This window comes from Staurois parvus, unplaced genomic scaffold (genome assembly GCF_062004578.1).
Source record: "Staurois parvus isolate SC_StPar_1 unplaced genomic scaffold, SC_StPar_1.0 ptg001252l, whole genome shotgun sequence".
NCBI lineage: Eukaryota > Metazoa > Chordata > Amphibia > Anura > Ranidae > Staurois > Staurois parvus.
The window spans coordinates 1,572,501-1,591,547 of NW_028319048.1; the positions used below are offsets into that span (position 1 = coordinate 1,572,501).

General features: G+C 43.5%; 2 protein-coding genes and 1 long non-coding RNA gene across 4 annotated transcripts in view; 1 reads left to right on the top strand and 2 right to left on the bottom strand.

Moving 5' to 3' along the window:
* The window catches only part of LOC149437860 (uncharacterized), a 10,781-nt gene extending 10,106 nt beyond the window's left edge, over positions 1–675 (bottom strand). The window contains exon 1 of the mRNA XM_089660514.1: positions 300–675. Coding sequence (XP_089516640.1) covers positions 300–615 — 316 coding nt within the window. The 5' untranslated portion in view covers positions 616–675. The remainder of the gene's footprint in view (positions 1–299) is intronic.
* Positions 676–2,311: 1,636 nt separating this feature from the next.
* LOC149437861 (uncharacterized) lies at positions 2,312–14,590 on the top strand. Of its 2 annotated transcripts, XR_016307994.1 has the most exons (4): positions 2,312–2,389; positions 12,280–12,335; positions 13,744–13,975; positions 14,118–14,590. It is a non-coding gene; the product is annotated as an uncharacterized LOC149437861 (long non-coding RNA). The 2 variants fall into 2 exon arrangements; XR_016307993.1 differs by lacking the exon at positions 12,280–12,335.
* On the bottom strand, positions 11,206–16,764 carry LOC149437862 (uncharacterized). Its single transcript, XM_089660513.1, has 4 exons — positions 16,311–16,764; positions 15,300–15,423; positions 13,091–13,164; positions 11,206–12,850 (listed from the first exon to the last, which is right to left on the bottom strand). Exons 1-4 carry the CDS (start codon positions 16,678–16,680, stop codon positions 12,342–12,344), a joined length of 1,077 nt encoding a protein of 358 aa, XP_089516639.1. The 5' UTR covers positions 16,681–16,764; the 3' UTR covers positions 11,206–12,341.
* Between the last annotated feature and the right edge of the window lie 2,283 nt (positions 16,765–19,047).

The window sequence follows — 19,047 nt, forward strand, 5'->3', positions numbered from 1 at the left end:
TCTCAGGAGAAGGACTGATAGTGATAAAGTGGGCAGAGGAAGGAAGGATAGGGATTATTAACGTACCAGGGCTCTCCTTGCTGGTTCTGGTAGTATGTCATCCCTAGTGATGAATCCAATGACCGATAGGAGATGACTCGCTAACGGCAAATTCTCTACTCTCTAGAGCACTTTCCCTTGTAAGCGAACAGCCAATTTGCCTTTTCAAAATCAACCCTCTTGTGTTCAATGCTCCTCCATTATGTCACCCAATCATCACAGTTGCAATATACAGTACTTTGCATCATTCTGGCACTTACCAAGCTGAGCAAAGATCTCTCCATTCTCGTAGCCTTCCATTTTTGCCAGTCCTCGATTATCTACCAGTGTGATGTTTCTTGTGAGCTTATATGGGATTCGTTCTACTGTACTGCCTCCATATTCTTCTTTAGCCTTGGCCCAGTTCTGATAGTCTCCATCTTCCATGGCGTATATACAAGTGTTGATGAAAGCAGACTTTCCATGACCTAAAAAGCCGAAGAGCTGGATGAGGATTTTGTTGAAACCCTGATTGCCCTTTTTATATTTGTCCAAGCTAAAATTATTAATGCAATGTCTGAGCTCGTCTATTTCCATATCTGATGATTTGCTCTCTCTACAAGTGAGTTCCTTGTACTACGAGCTGCTGGTATACAGTCCAGGTCCTACAGAGTTTACTGTACAATAAAGGAACATTTTCCAATGAAAGCAAAATAGTTTACAACAAACAGGCTTGCAGAGCAATACCCACATCTCATTTCCTTATTACCTGTTGTTGGAGATACAACTGATAAAACTTTAAACTCTAAGGGTAAGTTCCTTGTTATCATCTTTTATAGTGATGTTATTCATACATACTGGCATCGAAAATATTCTGCTGCCCATATAAAGTTTTTCACTTTTCCACTTTTGTCAACGATTGAAGATTCAAGAAAGTCTACTTTCTATTAGACGGAAGAGACAATAATTAATATGTTTAGGAAAAGAAAGCTTGTATATAATTATTATTATTATTATTATACAGTATTTATAAAGCGCCAATAGTTCGCTCAGCGCTGTACATTACAAAGGGGGACAGAACATGTGACAGAACAATACCAATACAATGCAAAACATGAGGGGATCGAGGGTCCTGCTCTTTCAAGCTTACAATCTAGGAGGGAGGGGGTGGTGGCACAGGAGGAGATAGCTGTGGGGGATGGAGTGGTAGGAAGAGTGGAGGAGGGAGGCAAGTTAGCAGGGGGTGGGGTAGGCTTCCCTGAAGAGATGGGTTTTCAGGGTGCGCCTAAAGGAGAGGAGAGTAGGTGATAATCTGATGGGTTGGGGCAGGGAGTTCCAGAGGATGGGTGACACCCTGGAGAAGTCCTGGAGGCGGGCATGGGAGGAGGAGACCAGGGAACTAGAGAGAAGGAGGTCTTGTGAGGAGCGGAGTGTGCGTGTTGGGCGGTACTTGGATATTAGGTCAGAGATGTAGTTCGGGGCAGTATGGTGGACAGCTTTGTACGTCAGTGTTAGGATTTTGAATTTGATCCGTTGCGCAATCGGAAGCCAGTGGAGGGATTGGCAGAGGGGGGTGGCGGAGATGGAGCGGTTGGAAAGGTGAATGAGTCTGGCAGCCGTGTTCAGGATGGACTGAAGAGGGGATAGCCAGCAGCGAGGCAGGCCAGTGAGGAGGGAGTAAGAGGTATGAAGGCTACTTCTGTTGATCGCCTTCAGAAAAAGTTAGTTGCCTGGTTTTTTTTTTTATAATTTAAATATTTATTAATTTTCATTTTAAATACATTTCATCATCATGATATATAAACATATATAAAAATATACATTATAGTATCCAACTTTTCTACTTTATTTACTTTATTCCAAATTTCCCCCCCTCCTCCACCCCCACCCTAATCCCATCTTCCTACTTTTCCTTTTCTCTGCGTCATTTTATATCGGCAAGTGCAGTTTTTCTATTATTTTCTTTATTCTTTCCTATATTTCATATATAACTTAGCTTTTTCCCAGTTCTCCCATTTCCTATTATAAATCTCCATCCTATCTTCCTGGATATGACACAACCTTTCCATCTTTTTAATCTGCTCAACTCTTTCAATCCAATCTTCTTCCTTCGGCACCTCTATTTGCCTCCAGAACCTGGGTATCAGAGCTTTTGCAGCATTTATATAGTACCATATCCCTGATTTTTTATATTTATTGACTGATATGTCCATGTTATGCAAAATACACACTTCTGGGTCTAGGCCAATGTCTATTTCTGTTATCTTTCTTATCAAATGGGTTATTGTCTTCCAGAATTTCTGAATTTTTGGGCATCCCCACCATATGTGATACGTTGTGCCTATTTCACCACATCCCCTCCAACACCACGGTGAGCTCTCTTCACACATCTTATTTTCAACGTTTAGTTGCCTGTTTTTTATGACATCTTTTTAAAGTAGAATTGTGCTGCTGTTGGGCCTCAAGAGATAAGAAGCCGGAGAAGTCGAATCTTCCTCTTGTTGCTTCCTCATTGCCATCTTCTCTTAGTCTTTCTTCTGAATCTGGGGTCTTCAGCCAATCTCCTGCCTTGCCCAGCTGGAAATTGTCCAGGCAGCCAGTCCCAGCACCCAGCACTTACTCATGGCATCTGTAATGCACCACAGTCAGTGTACAAGTTGTACAAAGTTGAAAGCAGATAGGGGACAATGCCATCTAATTCCCATTAGGGAGTTTTTCCTTTACTCTCTGTCCTATCATCAAAAAGGAAGTGAAAGGAAATCCCTCCATCATCAGAGAATCCCATGTTGTCCCCAGGGTCACCACAACTAATGTCCCATTGGAATATTTCCTCTCTTTTCTGGGGACAACCCAACATTAGGCTACATGCTAAGATAAAGGTTTGGTGTGGATTTTTTTGAGGGGACCCTACATTTTTTTTAAACTAACTTTTAAAATCTGTAACAGTACCATGCCAGCTCACATGATCGCAACATGGCAAAGCATGAGATTCCCAGCCATGTAAGGGAATGGGGTTAGTGACATCACTGGTTGTTAAGGACTCCAGGGTGCCTTCAACCACAGCCATTGACAGTGGGAAGCTGTCATGTATAATAGTGGTAGCCATACATTAAAATGGAGCTCCACCCAAAAGGGGAAGTTCTGCTTTAAGGCTTCATCCCCCACTGCCCGTTAGGGATTGGCACCTTTGGGGAGTGGGCATGGGTGGGTACCCAATTTTGAAAGGTACCCGCTCCCACTTCCACTGCGATCATCTAGGTGACTGGAAATGGAGGTTGTCCTCCCCTGTCGCTCTCCAAAGTCTTCTGGGACACGTGACAGGTCCCAGAAGATTATGGGAAAATTCAGAAAGTGGAGCGCTACTCGCACATGTGCAGTGGGAACCTGGCTGGGAAGCCGCAAACTGTCACAGTCGGGTGTCAAAGTTAAAGATGTCAGAACTGGGGAGAGAGGATGGCCAATGAAACCGGCTGGGCGAGGACACATGGGATGGAAGAACAGGTTAATGTCTCTTTTTTAAAAGTCAGCAACTACAGTTGTTGTTGCTACTGATCTCTATTTCTTTATATTGTGACTGGCGCTCCTGAAGGTAAATGTTCAGACATTCATCTGATTGTCCTAACAGCCAAGGTTTGGTCAGAACATAAGCTCACCCCTACATAGGAGAGGTCATGAAGGTGTGAGTGAGAAGACTGAGGCACATAGAGAGAAGCTTCTGGTTGAGTGGTTATTCATAGGCTTTTTTAAGTTTGGGCAAGGACACAGGGGCCCCATGATCCCCTATTGCCCGAGGGCCCCATGAGTTGTCAGTCCTCCCCTGATCATGACTCATTTATTTTGTCTTTTCATGTTTACTTCACACTGTTCAAGATCTTTACACAAAAGGTTTAAAAAGTGAGGATATGTAAGAGTAAAAGAAGGTGCCAAACAAATCATAGCAGATGTTCTCAATGGATGTTATTATAAACACTTCATGAAGAAAAACATAAATCCTGAGAAGTGTTTCAAAGTTGGTGGTGCCTCAATATGATTTATATGACATGTATTCAGGTCAGAGCTGAAAAAGTGGGGTTTTCAAGTTAAAAACGAAAGCCATTTTTTTCCGAAGATTTACACTAATGAGTGAAGGAATACATGATCCCCAACTATGTAACACCTGAAGATTTTTGGACTGGGATCTGGACCTTGCAATCATTGAACTAAGCACCTGTTGATTACCTGTATTGTAAAGATCTGTTATATTGTTGGACTATTGTGTTTTAACTCCTGGATTTTTTAGGGCTTTAAGATGCACTTCAGTCCCTATTTCCAAAATAAAGTGAATGACTTTTAACAAAAAGACACTTGCCATTCCAGGAATCCAGCACTGTCTTCACCCTAGATGGTTCTTCGCCGAGCTTCGGCTCCCTAGTGCCACCATCTGGGATGTGGAAGCCGACCGTGGTTTCCTCCCATTTCCCCATGGCACATGCTTTAAACCATTCTCAACTTTCACACTAGTCCTGCAGTCTTCTGGGACACATGACATATCCCAGGAGGCTGAGGGCAGCCTCAAGATTTAGTAATTCTTGCCTTGTGTACCTGTGAGAAAAAAGTACCCCTACCCAGAAACGGGAGGGATGAGTGGAACGTCCACTTTAAGTGAAGTTCTGCTTTAAAGAATATGTAGACCCAACATTTCCTGTTCCTGATACCTGCCTGCTGTACCATGTGCTGGTATGAAAAAGTCTCCTGTTCTCTTTGTATTTCTTCCTTTGTGAGAAATCCCTGGTGATCCTGCCAGTCCCCCTGCTTTCCTATTATAATAGACCCCACTAGGCATGAGAGCACAGTGTGGTCAGTTCCATAGCTATGCTGGGAACTCAGCATGCTCTCCTCTAATGACCAGACTTGTCCCAACACCCCCCTACCCTTGCACAGCCATTCACTAGGTGTGCTGCTGTCTCTCCTCTCTCACCTCTCTGTGCTGCTGAAAGCAGAGAATATGTGATCACTTCTAAAAAAGGGAAAAAAAGGTATTTATAATGTTTTTATATCTATACACAAATGTTTTGCCTTTATTTTCTATTTTAAACCGTTTGCAGTGTTTTACAACGTGAGGGCTTACATACTGTGTACTTTAAGCATAATTGTTATGGATTTTGCTAAATTATGTGCAATAATGTTGTTCTTTTATTGTTTGTGAAGTGTTCATCGCCTCACTGGTACTTTATGACGAGGCAGTTTGCGCACTCGCTCACCCGACATGTGGAGCTGGGCATTATACTGAATCGGTGGAAATCAGTGCCACCTTGAAGGGATCAGAGAAAAATGTGTTCAGATTGATACACAAAGTCATATTGTGAAGTAGGAAGTGGCACAGGAAGCAAAAAAACCCTCAAAGTTGAAGAAATGGTAAATATGCAAATATCCCTATCTCTGGTTTATTGGATGAGAGTTCAAAGTGTAATGGGAGTTATGACTTGTCTTACTGGAAATAATAATCAAAGATGTAGAGAAGACATTGGGGCTGATTTACATAAACTGGAGCGTACACAATCTGGTGCAGCTCTACATAGTAGCCAATCAGCTTCTAACTTCAGCTTGTTCAATTAAGCTTTGACCAAAAAAAAAACAAAACAAAACCTGGAAGCTGATTGGTTTCTGTGCTGAGCTGCATCACATTTTGTATTCTCCAGTTTTAGTAAACCCACCCATTGCATCACTGTTGTCAGTTTGTCCTCTATGGATGAATGTTGTACTGCTATTGGATCCCAATATTTGCCGAAAGCCCAACTCCAGGCACATTAAAATACCAGATGTCATGGACTTGAGGCTGCAGGAGAACCATTGCCCAGAGAACTCTGTGTTTTATTGTGTTACAAGTTATCCAGAAGGTGCCGATCACTAGTTGACATTTATGCACAAAAGAACTATCATTGTAACAAATGGCTTCCTATGTATAATGTATTCCTGTGGGAGCAGGACTGTTGGGGGTGGTCTGTGATAATGTGATTAGCTCTTATCTGATGGTTTTCTGTATAAATTTTGTGTGTTTCTCTAATAAAGCAGTTCTTCTTGTTTACTCCAAAAACTGGTGTTGTCTAGTTCTTCGGGATAGCTATGGCTGTAGTCACTTGCCTCGCATTCAAGAGCTTGGGAAGCATCTTCTTGGTGGAGATACCTTGTGTCAAGAACATGCACACAAAAATCCACTATATTCCCAAAAGTCCCCCCCCCCCCAGACACTGCAGCTCACAGTTGGAAGGTGTCATCATCAGGTACTGAGTGACAACCATGCCCCTTGCAACATTTGTCCATTCTGCTTTCGTAAAAGCAGGCATTGCTTACATGAGAGATCTTATTATTTATTACAGTTACTTATGTCTTCATCAAGTTACACAGCACTTTACCTAAACTATATTGCCAAAAGTATTGGTCCGCCGACCTTCCCACACACATGAACTTTAATGGCATCCCAGTCTTAGTCCGTAGGGTTCAATATTGAGTTGGCCCCACCCTTTGCAGCTATAACAGCTTCAACTCTTCTGGGAAGGCCGTCCACAAGGTTTAGGAGGGTGTCTATGGGAAGGTTGGACCATTCTTCCAGAAGCACATTTGTCAGGTCAGGCACTGATGTCGGGGGAGGAGGCCTGGCTCGTAGTCTCCGCTCTAATTCATCCCAAAGGTGTTCTATGGGGTTGAGGTCAGGACTCTGTGCAGGACAGTCAAGTTCCTCCACCCCAAACTGGCTCCTCCATGTCTTTATGGACCTTGCATTGTGCACTGGTGTGCAGTCATGTTGGAACAGGAAGGGGCCATCCCCAAACTCTTCCCACAAAGTTGGGAGCATGAAATTGTCCAATGTCTTGGTATGCTGACGCCTTAAGAGTTCCCTTCACTGGAACTAGGGGACCAAGCCCAACCCCTGAAAAACAACCCCACAACATAATCCCCCCCTCCACCAAACTTTACACTTGGCACAATGCAGTCAGGCAAGTACCGTTCTCCTGGCAACTGACAAACCCAGACATGTCCATCGGATTGCCTGACAGAGAAGTGTTATTGGTCACTCCAGAGAACACATATCAACTGTTCTAGAGCCCAGTGGCGGCGTGCTTTACACCACGGCATCTGACGCTTTGCATTGCACTTGGTGATATAAGGCTTTGATGCAGCTGCTCGGCCATGGAAACCCATTCCATGAAGCTCTCTACGCACTGTTGTTGGGCTCATCTGAAGGCCACACCAAGTTTGGAGGTCTTTAGCTATTGATTCTGCAGACAGTGGTTGACTTCTGCGCACTGTGCGCTTCAGCATGCGTTGACCCCGCTCTGTCATGTGACATGGCCTACCACTTGGTGGCTGAGTGGCTGTTGTTCCCAGTTGCTTCCACTTTTTATAATCCCACTAACAGTTGAGCGTGGAATATTTAGTAGCCAGGAAATGTCATGGATGGATTTATTGCCCAGGTGGCCACCTATCACGGGACCATGCTTGAATTGAATGAGCTCCTGAAAGCGATCAACTGTAATTGGAACACAGGAATCCAAAGATTTGAAGGGGTGTCCCAATACTTTTGGCAATATAGTGTATTAAAATATTTTCCACAAGCAAACAATCCTCTGCCATTCACAGAAGCAGATACTTGATGTAAAGGGGCACTCTGATGGGGTAACTGATCAGATGTTAAAGGGCACTCTGATAGGGACAGTTGATGGCTGGTCAGATAGGCTAGATCCAGCCCTTTCGCTCACTAGTAATGCCAGCTCTGCTGATCTCCCACTCAGTAGTACCCCCAGATTTGCTGATCCCCTGCTCACTAGGAACCCACAGCTTTGCTGACCTCCCGCTCAGCAGGGCTGGACCTAGAGTGGTGCTGGGGTGGGCCGTGCTCACCCCCCAGATTTTAGTTGAGCTCCCCCCCCCCCGTTTCTGAGAGTGCATCCATTGATCCATGGGTCAGTCTTGTGGGGGCAATTAATGTAAGAGCACTGTGATGGGCATACCTGATGTAAAGGGGCACTTTGATTCAGATACCTGATGTAAAGGGGCACTCTGATGGGGTAACTGATCAGATGTTAGACGGCACTCTGATGGGGACAGTTGATGAAAGATCAGATAGGCTAGATCCGGCCCTGCCGCTCAGTAGTAACACCAGCTCTGCTGATCCACCATTCAGTAGTAACCCCCAGCTCTACTGATTCCCTGCTTAGTAGTAACCCCAGCTCTGCTGATCCCCCACTCAATATTAACCCCAGCTCTGTCGCTCCCCTGTTCAGTAGGAACCCCCAGCTCTGCTGATCTCCCACTCAGCAGGGCCGGATCTAGGGTGGTGCTGGGGTGGACTGTGCCCCCCCCCATTTTAGTTGAACTCCCCCAGGTCTCTGAGAGTGCATCCACTGATCTATGGGCCAGTCTTTTGGGGGTCATTAATGTAAGAGAGCACTGTGATGGGCATGCCTGATGGGGTAAAGGGCACTCTAATGAGGACAGTTGATGAAAGATCAGATAGGCTAGATCCTGCCCTGCTACTCAGTAGTAACTCCCAGCTCTGCTGATCCCCCACTCAGTAGTAACTCCCAGCTCTGCTGATCCCCCACTCAGTAGTAACTCCCAGCTCTGCTGATCCCCCATTCAGTAGCAACCCCAGCTCTGCTGATCCCCCATTCAGTAGAACCCCAAGCTCTGCTGATCTTCTGGTTTGCCGATGCTCCTTTCCCTCCAGCCCCCCCCCCTTACCTACTGCTATATTGCTCCCACACTGCTTACCATCTGCTATTTTCTCCTGCTCCGGTCCCCCAGCTCTGATGATCTTCTGCCATTCAGTCCTCTCTCTTTGCTCCTTGCCCACCTTCTGCTATAGTTTTCTCATGTTGCACACCCCATGTTCTGTCTGCTGGTTGCTCCGCTCAGGTCTGGACCTACTCACCTGTTCCAAGTTTCACACCAGTTGTGATGTCTGCATCAGACACTCCCAGAATAGATACCCATGATTACATAATTCTGGTTCCCTTGTTGGTTTCCCAGTGCATTCTGGGATATCTCATACCTGAAATACCTCCAAAACAAAGTAAAGTTAATGCTAAATAAAATCCCTTCAAATGTTTCTGGTGCTGTATAAGTGAGCATGGTCATAAACTTCTTTGGAGGCTTTGGAGATGCTTTGACGCACCAAGAAAGTGACATTGGATATAATTTTTGAAGAGAGCAAACACAATGTGTGAACAGGACTGCAAGCTTACCATTTTATTTAGTGACAGAAGCTTTGATTAGTATTCAGAGTGCTTTGAAAAAGTGTGTATAATACCACATTTGAAGCAAGTGAAAACAAGTCCTTACCCAAAGCAACATGATGTGTAGTTTCATTGCTGCTTGAAGAAGTCAGTCTGCGAAACACATTCAGATCAAGTTTGCCGACTACCCTGGAATGCAAGGTTACACTCAACAGTTCAACCTGATGTAATCGGCCGGCATCCGTATCATAGTAAAGCCGGTTGTGAAGCCACAAGGAGCCACAGCTGACTTCCTACACTAAACATGTTGGTGCCGGGGACCCAAAGACTGGCAAAGACACAGCCCAGGTGAGGATGATGCTGGATCCCTGGACAGGTAAGTGTCCTTTTATTGAATGTCAGCAGCTACACCATTCATAGTTCCTGACTTTTAATTTTTTTAAACCTGACTAAAGAACCGCTTTAAGATAGATACTTTGTAACCATTGTTAGATATGTGTTATACCCGAGGAAGGGCTGACATAAGCCCAAAACTGTTGTATCCAGGCACATGGGGGTTGATTTCCTAAAACTGGAAGGTGAAAATCTGGTGCAGCTCTGCACAGAAACCAATCACCTTCCAGGTTTTATTGTCAAAGGTTTATTGAGCAAGCTGAAGTTAGAAGCTGATTGGCTGCCATGCACAGCTGCTCCAAATTTTGCATTCTCCAGTTTAGTAAATCAACCCCAATGAGTGTATGTATTGAACTCTTCAATAAAGACATCAGAGTGCAGCTACCTTTCGTTTTCGAACTATATGTGTGGGCTGGTCCTAGATGCATGCACTGATTGAAAGGGTGTGGTGCGCCTTCCACCTTCAAATATATATATATATACAGGATTTCTATAGTGCCAGTAGTTTGCACAGCACTTTACAATATAAGGGAGACAGTACAATTACAATACATTTCAGTACAGAAGGAATAGGAGGGCCCGGCTCGTGGAGCTTACAAGCTAAAGGAAGGGGGAGGTGATACAAAAGGTGATAGCTGCAGGGGATGATCTGATGGAGGTGACTCAAATACAGTTCTTAGGTGGAAGTGGAGTAGTCTTCCCTGAATACATTTTCAAAGATCGCCTAAAGGCAAACAGGCTGGGGGCTGACCGGACATACTGTGGTAGGGAGTTCCAGAGGATGGGAGAGGCTCTGGAGAAGTCCTGGAGGTGAGCGTGAGAGGAGGTGATGAGGGAGCTAGAAAAGAAGATGTCTCGGGAGGAGAGGAGTGAGCGATTTGGGCAATATCTGTGGATGAGGTTGGTGATGTAGCTAAGGGCAGTGCTGTGGATGGCTTTGTAAGCTGTGGTTAGTATTTTATGCATTGGGTTAATAGAAGCCAGTGAAGGGATTGGCAGAGAGGGGCAGCAGTCGCTGATCAGTTGGTAAGGTGTATGAGTCTAGCAGCAGTCGCTGATTGGTTGGTAAGGTGTATGAGTCTAGCAGCAGCATTCATAATAGACTGAAGGGGGCATAACCTGTGTAAAGGCAGGCCAGTGAGGAGGGAGTTGCAGTAATCGAGGCGGGATATAACCAAGGCGTGGATAAGTTGTCTTGTGGTGTCATTGGTCAGGAAGGGGCGGATTTATGAAATGTTTTGGAGGTTGAGGTGGCAGGATTTAGCCAGTGATTGGATGTGGGGCCCAAAGGAGAGGTCAGAGTCTAGGATTACGCCTAGCACCCTGGTATGAGGGGAAGGACCAATGGTTGTGCTGTTGATCTTAATGGTAAAGTCATGAATGGGGAATTGGGGGGGGGGGGAAATATTACAAGATCAGTTTTGGAAAGATTTAAGGTTTAAGGTAGTGGTGTGACATCCATGCTGATATGTTGCTTAGTAGATTTGTGATACGTGAGGAGATGGAGGGGGATATATATATATATATTGTATGGCCACTTTCACATCAATACCTATTCAAACTCTAGTCCTCTAAGCTCCATACTTCATTATACTTTATTATTATAACACAAATGTACATTGATACACAGTAATTATGTACATTTACCTTTTCTCTTTCACACATTTTCCTGACAGATATTAAAAAGACAAAGCTCAAATAACCAGAGGCAGCTTTTGCTCTTGTTGGAAAAGAAACAGAATGATTTCTGCAAATTCGGTGAAATTAAATTACGGATTTTATATTTGACAATATTTTGCCACAATTTTGTCCCCATACAGTCCACTGAAGCCAGCCATAGTTGGTTCAAAACTTGGCCAGTTCAGCAGAAACTGGTAACCAGTAATCAAACCATGTATGGGCAGGCTGAAGGTACCCACGTTGATTGATCAATCAACTTGGGTATAACAAACCTGTCAGGTTTCACATGTAATTATTATAAGCATCTATTATAGGTGCTGGCAATGATCACTGTCTTCTCCCGGCTGGGGTGGCTTTTCCCAGACTCCACCAGCAGAACAGAATGGCTCAGTGGGAGGGATTCCCCTGTCAACATTGACTGTGGTTTCAGGAATGGAATTCGCTCCATCTATAGCCTGCCTTAATCAAAATCACCATCTCAGAAGTGGTACAGTGATCATGTAGCTTTGTTTGTAAAGTCATTTTTCCTTGTTTATAAACAAAGCCATGAAACTGATAGTTTTCATATTATGTGCTGCTCTCAATGTGCACCTAGAAGAAAAATACTTTTTATTAAAAAAAAAAGTCAGCACCCAGTTAAACAAATAATATTAAAAAAAAAAAAATTACATTTTTTTTCAATTCTTATAAAAGTTAAGGTTCCTTGACATCTAACACCACGTTCTCAGATAATCAGGGGCATTTGTGGCACAAGAACAGGTCAAGGATAGGTGAAAGCAGCTTCTTTAATCCTCAGGAACCATTACAGCCCACCGGAACCTTAAAATTCACCAAAAACTATCCTAATTTTTCCTTGTTCATAGATTTTATTACATTTTACCATTGGTGAATGTTTTTGAAATGCTATGATTTCAGCCGACATCTTGAAAATACTAAACTTCTACGTTTTACTTTTCCATCCTCCTGATAACAGGGAATGAATAATTCAAGTCTCAGCAACACAATGACCTGATGGAAGATCTCATGATGGTGAGTTCATTTTTTTTTACCCCTTCGTTCAAGTTGTCCCATTCTCTGATCATGTTCAAACTGATCTCGCAGTCTGTGCCTTTCAAATTCGGCCTCCAGCTGTCTTATCCTATCCTCATGTTCTTTTTTGTCTCTTTCCGTTTGTTTTTCTGCCTCTTCCCTTTTAATCCTCATGGCCGGTTCCATGCTGGCATTCTCTGAGGCTTTCTGCCTTTCTAATTTCTGAATGAAGACTTCCAGTTCTTTGTTGTGAATGTAATTCAATACAAAAATTTTTCTCTCCAACATCTCCTTCTGTGGATCTCGCGGATAGTCCACACGGAATTTGGCGTCCTGGACTACCTCATATAAAAATTTAGTCACAGAGTTGTGGACCTCCAAAGACCTGGACTGGTTTTTTGGGGTGTAGTTTTCCAAGGAAAACACATGTATGGCTCCCAGGTCCCTAAACATGGCTTCTACGCGTTCCACGTTTCCTTTTGCCTTGTGTGTGAGCACGACGATTGCCTCCACCCCTGCATGAAAAAAGAGAGATGAGAATGGTAGTGCCAAGTTGTATCACAAACTAGATATCTCCTTGATTTAGCAATTTTGTCTTCACTTAGATTTTATCATATGCTGCAGACAATCCCAACCACTTTGCTCCAAGCATTACCATCCCCACTTCACCAGCCGATGGGTGGGTTCATCAGCAACACTCCCACCTCTACCCATTCATTGCCACAGGCTTATAGTAACCCCAAAATCTTACTTACCTGTCATCTCTCTGCAAGTCTTGAGAATGTCTCTCAGGTCCTGCATTTCATCCGGATTTGGAGAATAACTAACGCTGAAAAAGTGACAAAACCATTAAAAATTATTTCTATCATCCATTGCTTTGGATTTTCATAATAGGTAAGGTTTGTCTTTTTCTTTCAATGTTTAAAAAGGTTAAAAACCTCAGTAATGTTCCTTTTTTAATGATTAAAACCCCTTGCAATGCTTTTTCAATTTTTTTAATTACTGAAACCTTTCCAATGCTTTCCTGTCCATCTTTCTTTCTTTCTTTCTTTCTTTCTTTCTCTCTCTCTCTCTCTCTCTCTCTCTCTTTCTTTTTGAAACCCTGTGACTGAAACCTTTCCAATGCTTTCCTGTCCATCTTTCTCTCTTTCTTTCTTTCTTTCTCTCTTTCTTTCTCTCTCTCTTTTTTTTCTCTCGTTCTCTCTTTCTCTCTTTCTCTCTCTCTCTTTCTTTTTGAAACCCTGTGATTTTTTTTTAAATGGTTGAACCCATTTTCCACATTTCTTTTTTGAATGTTTGAAACACCGTCAATGTTTTTTTTTTCTTTTATGAATGGATGGAACCCTGTCAATGTTTCCTTTTGTGGAATAGTTGAAATCTCTGCCAATATTGTTTTCTCTTTTTTCAGTACTTGAAGCCCCTGCAAATATGCTGCTCAAAAAAATTAAAGGACGACTTTGAAAACCCATCAGATCTCAATGGGGAGGAATCTCATGCTGGATCTCTATACTGACATGGACGGGGTGATGTGTGAGGAATGTAAGGACACCCCATCGTTTGATGGAAATGAAAATGATCGACCCACAGAGGATGGAAATCAAAGACACCCTGAGAATCAAAGTGAAACAATGATGCAGCAGGTGAGTCCATTTTGCTGAAATTTCATTGCAGCAACTCAGAATGGTCCTCAGTAGTATGGCCCCCACGGGCTTGTATGCATTTAGGATTTAGGTCAGACGAGCATGGGGGGAATTCAATGGTATCACTTCCTTCATCCTCCAGGAACTACCTGCATACTCTCCCCACATGAGGCTGGGCATTGTCGTGCACCAGGAGGAACCCAGGACCCACCGCACCAGGAGGAACCCAGGACCCACTGCACCAGGAGGAACCCAGGACCCACTGCACCAGTGTAGGATCTAACAAAGGGCCCAATGATTTTATCCCAATACCCAATGCCAATGTTTCCATTTTTTGAATCGTTAAAACCCCCATCATTTTTTTATTAATTATTGAGAGCCCGCCTTTTTAAAATGGTTGAACGGTGTCAATGTTTTCTCTTTTTTTGGGATAGGTTGAAACCCCTGCCAATGTTTAATTTTTAATGTTTTTAATTATTAGAATCCCACCTTTTTTTTTTATTGTTGAAACCCTGTGAATGATTCTTTTTGTGGAATGGTTCAAACCACTGTCAATATTTCTTTCTTTTTTTTTAATTGAATAAAAAACCTGTGAACTTTTTAAAAGGTTGAAGTCCTGTCAGTATTTTCTTTCTTTTTTTTTTTTTACGAATGGTTGAAACCATGTCAATGTTACCTTTTGTGCAGTGGCTGAAACTCCTAAAAAAATTTTTTTTTTTTTTTTTAAATTGTTGAACCCCTGTCAATATTTCTGCCTTTTTAATGAGTGAAACCTGTGTCCTTTTTTTTAATGGTTCAACCCTTTTCTATATTTCTTTTTTTTTTCCTTTTTTTTATGAATGGTTGAAACCATGTCAATATTATCTTTAGTGGAATGGTCAAAACCCTGTCAACATTTCTTTCCTTTTTTTATGTTTGAAGCCGTGTCAGTGTTTTCTTTCTTTCTTTTTTCCTTTTTTGTTAGTAGTTAAAACCCCTGTTAAAGTTTATTTTTTGTTTTATTTATTTATTTATTTTGCTTCTGTGTCCTTCCTGTGTCCTGGAAGCACAACAGGAAGTGTGAGGAAATCTTTCCTAAGTGAGGTTAGACAATGATCCCTGGAACAAGTGTCTCCACTGGAAAATTTCCTCTTATTTCTGTTCCAGGGACAAATGTACAATTGCAGATTTTCCTACACTTTTGTCTGGCTCACTAAGACACATAGAGGGTGAATCTCTCCCTAAACCAAGAAAGGCGTTCTCTTCACATCAGACAATATATCTGACTCTAGGACTGCTTTAAATGTATAAAGAACGTACAGATGTACAGCTTCTATCTTCTTACCTGTAGACGAATATGGGGGAAATGAAATCTGATGGCTGCACCAGGTGCTCGGCTTCCACAATTCTATCAGCCAACTTAAACCCTTGACACCAATCAACCTTCATGTTTAAAGGCATCAAATTTGCTGGAAAAAAAATAAAATCCACTATTTCAAGAACGTTGCATCTATACGCCTGGAAGCAGCTAGATACGCTGATAATGTACACAGCACACTTTTAAGGGGTGGCTGTCTGTCCATCTACCTTCATATAAAATATAAACATCTGACATACCATTAGGGGAACACTACCATCACCTAGGGACAAGGGTCAGGTTCGATTTGGGGTAAATCTCCAGGATTTTCAAAGTTAACAATTTGCTAACATTTGGAAAAAAAGTACATGAGTTCACCTTAAAAAGTAAAGTTTGACCCGTAGTGTATAGTGGATGGCCTTTTCCCTGGTCAGATGGTTCACAGAAGTCAATAGCGTGAAGGAATAAATAACCCCGCCCCCCTTCCATAAAAGGGTGGTCTTACAGAAGCCATACTCTCAGCACATTATGTAACTATTTTATTTTTTTATGTATTTATATCATTGGTAGATGTGTTTAGTAGCAGTGCCTAGCTTTTGTTTGACAATAGCTTGCTTAGCAGCCCTACGAATGGCCAGATTTGAATGACAAGACTCGTCCTCCATGGACTTTATGGGGGTTTGTTGCAAAGTCTGTGGGCTTCAAGCAGTAATCAAAAAGCTGGCTGCAAACCAAACTTTCAATTAAAGTTGATCCTTTCAATTAAAGTGAATTAATATTTATTTCCTATGATCAGCAGTACCATCTAGTGGCCATATTGCAGTATTTTCCTGATTTATGCATTCATTTATGATAGAAGAACATACAACCTGGAGAGAAAACAGCCTGCTAACATTGGATTTTGCCCCTTTTCATGTAGAATGAAGGCACATACAGTTTTTCAGGATGAATAGCTCAGCAAATTGTTTTTATAAATACAACCCTAGGTCTCACACTTACCCAGCTGGGCAAATATTTCTCCTTTTTCATAGCTACGCATAGAGGAACATCCACGATTGTCCACCAGGATGATGTTTTCCGTGAGCTGGTAGGTCCGCCGGTCCATAGTGTCTCCCCCATACGATCCTGACGCCTTTGTGTAGTTGCTGTAGGCTGCATTTTCCCAGACGATCTTACAGGTGTTAATGAACGAGGACTTGCCATGCCCGGCATATCCGAAGACCTGTAACAGGAGTCTCTGGAAGCCCTGATTGCCGAGTTTGCAGTTATGGAAGCTGAAGTTTTGGATGAATTGCCTGGAATCAGTGGTTGGGGGCCGAGGCTTTGATCCCAGTAGAGGTGGCCGGTTCCTGAATACATTTCCAGACATTTCTATAGAGCACAGGGGAGGGAAAATGCCTCTTTCTAACCCTGACTATACTAAAATCATTGAATCCTCGGCTCTGCTTTGACCATATATCCAGAGTTTTTCCTGAGCAGAACTTTCCCCGTGTGAGCCCCCGCCCCGGTCAATGTGCAGGACATTTTTTCACTCTTTATATCCTTATTGCCTCATATCAATTGTCACAGATATCCAAAGTGTCTTTACAGCTGATTCTTAGGACAGATACAAGCCTAAAGCAACTGCATCACCTTTTAAAAACATGAAATAAAATGTTCCCAGCAACAGGGGATTTTCTTTCCTACTCACCTGTCTGGATGTCTGTTCCATCTCTTGAAGATCTATGGCCACCTGCAGGATCTTCACATCTGGGAGTGTGGGTTGGATGGTCCCTCTCTGCGTGCTCTGATAACATTCACCAACCTCTACAACAGTAAAAGATATATATGAAGGCATGGTAGCCAACAGCGGGGGATCCATGCATTCAAAACTCTCTGCAGCCTGGAGTGGCAGTGGAAGAATACCCCACAAATATGGTGCCACCAGCTGAGGAGCGATAAGGGAGCACACAAAACTGTCTGAAGGAAGATAAAAAACAAAGGAGACATGACAGAGGGTGCAATAAATGTGAAATGAGGCTGATTTACTGACTGCTTGTAGGCAGGTTATAATTTAGTCTAGATCAGTGCTGCCCATGACTGGAGGGTAGGGGTTAACTTTGTTACTGGGTGTTTCCCTTGGTGGGTATTTTGGGTCCAACACATTGGTCCTGTGATGATATAAAAGGACAGTGGTCCAGAAACCGGGGAGTTCCTCCACTGCTGTCACCATCAGGGGCAGACTGATAGCTCATGGGGCCCCCTGGGCAATAGGGGATCATGGGGCCCCTGTGTCTTTGCCCAAACTCAAAAAAAGCCTATGAAAAAGGTACCAGGGGCATCTCATGGGGCCCCCTACTGACCCTGGGCCCTTGGGCAGTGCCCGAGTTTCCAAATGGTCAGTCCGCCCCTGATCACCATTGGAGTCCTAAGGTCCAAGGTCGCCTGCCTTCAGGAACCTCCAGCCATGTAGGGGACTGTTGGAACCTGTTGTCCTTCCTGAAGATGCCAGCTGCTATATTCTGCAAGAAATGGACACTGCTACACATTGACTTTGCTTTTGCAGGTATGCCAGGGCAGCACGCAAGCCTGAGGTAGGGTTTAGGGACGTAAGGAAGAAAATGTTTCTGTGTACTTTATAAATATTAAAACATTTCCAGTAAAGCTTTCAAACTTTACCTTCTGCCTGGTCTGAAGTTATTAAAGAAGTATAATGCAAGTAACTGGCACCACACATAGTCTACAGCTCTGGGTCAACAGCACTTTGGGGTATAAAGACAGCGAGTGGTTATCAGGGGTCACGGAAGTCAAGAGTTAGCCAAGCGGCCTGTCATGTGTACCTGTGTCGGGTGGGATAACCTCAGCGAAGGAAATGTTGTCGGCACTCCTTCTGCAAGCAGTCCATCTCCCTTAGCAACTGGAGTGGATCGGTCCCCACGTCATGAAGAGGTATGGAGGATCAAGAGTTAGCCAAGCGGCCTGTCATGTGTACCTGTGTCGGGTGGGATAACCACAGCGAGGGAGATGTTGTCGGCACTCCTTCTGCAAGCAGTCCATCTCCCTTAGCAACTGGAGAGGATTAGTCCCCATGTCATGAAGAGGTATGGAGGATCAAGAGTTAAGTGAGTCCATGCATGGAGCCCAGGCTAGGTGCACTGTAGGGTTCCATTCTGTTCTGTTCATCAGAGGAACTCCCTCAATACACGTATGCTGCCTGTTATGGTGTCAGGATCAATATGGCATCCTGCTGGCCTCTCACACTACTTGGTCTGCTCATCTCTTCACCTACATGCTCATCTTCACCGCAACCGTATGCATACACATTGTGGTCTCATCATTCAGCATCGCTGCACTCACTATCCTTCAGTGGGAAGGGTGCAGCACCAGGCAAGAGCAGTTCTCTACTTCCCCACAAGAGAGATTCATGCATTTCTTTGGGAATATTCCAGATATGGGGGGGGGTGGGGGTGAGGGTGTTGGCTTTAGTGGGGATTAGGTATACCTATATACAGTACTTTTAATACTGTGCTGTTAAAAATGCTCATTAAGGGGTTACGGACGTTGTCTGGTTTGCTTTATTTTTTAGGTATTTTTGATATACACTCACCGGCCATTTTATTAGGTCCACCTTGCTAGTACCGGGTTGGACCCCCTTTTGCCTTCAGAACCGCCTTCATTTTTCATGGCATGGATTCAACAAGGTGCTGGAAATATTCCTCAGAGATTTTGGTCCATATAGACATGATAGCATCACGCA

Bases quoted from the DNA above. Each gene is read 5' to 3' on its own strand.
- LOC149437862 (XM_089660513.1), bottom strand. From the start codon at position 16,680: ATGTCTGGAAATGTATTCAGGAACCGGCCACCTCTACTGGGATCAAAG. The intron at 15,424-16,310 runs GTAAGTGTGAGA...TTTTTTTTCCAG, and splicing joins AGAAATATTTGCCCAGCTGG to CAAATTTGATGCCTTTAAAC. The intron at 12,851-13,090 runs GTAAGTAAGATT...TTTTTCATGCAG, and splicing joins GACTTGCAGAGAGATGACAG to GGGTGGAGGCAATCGTCGTG.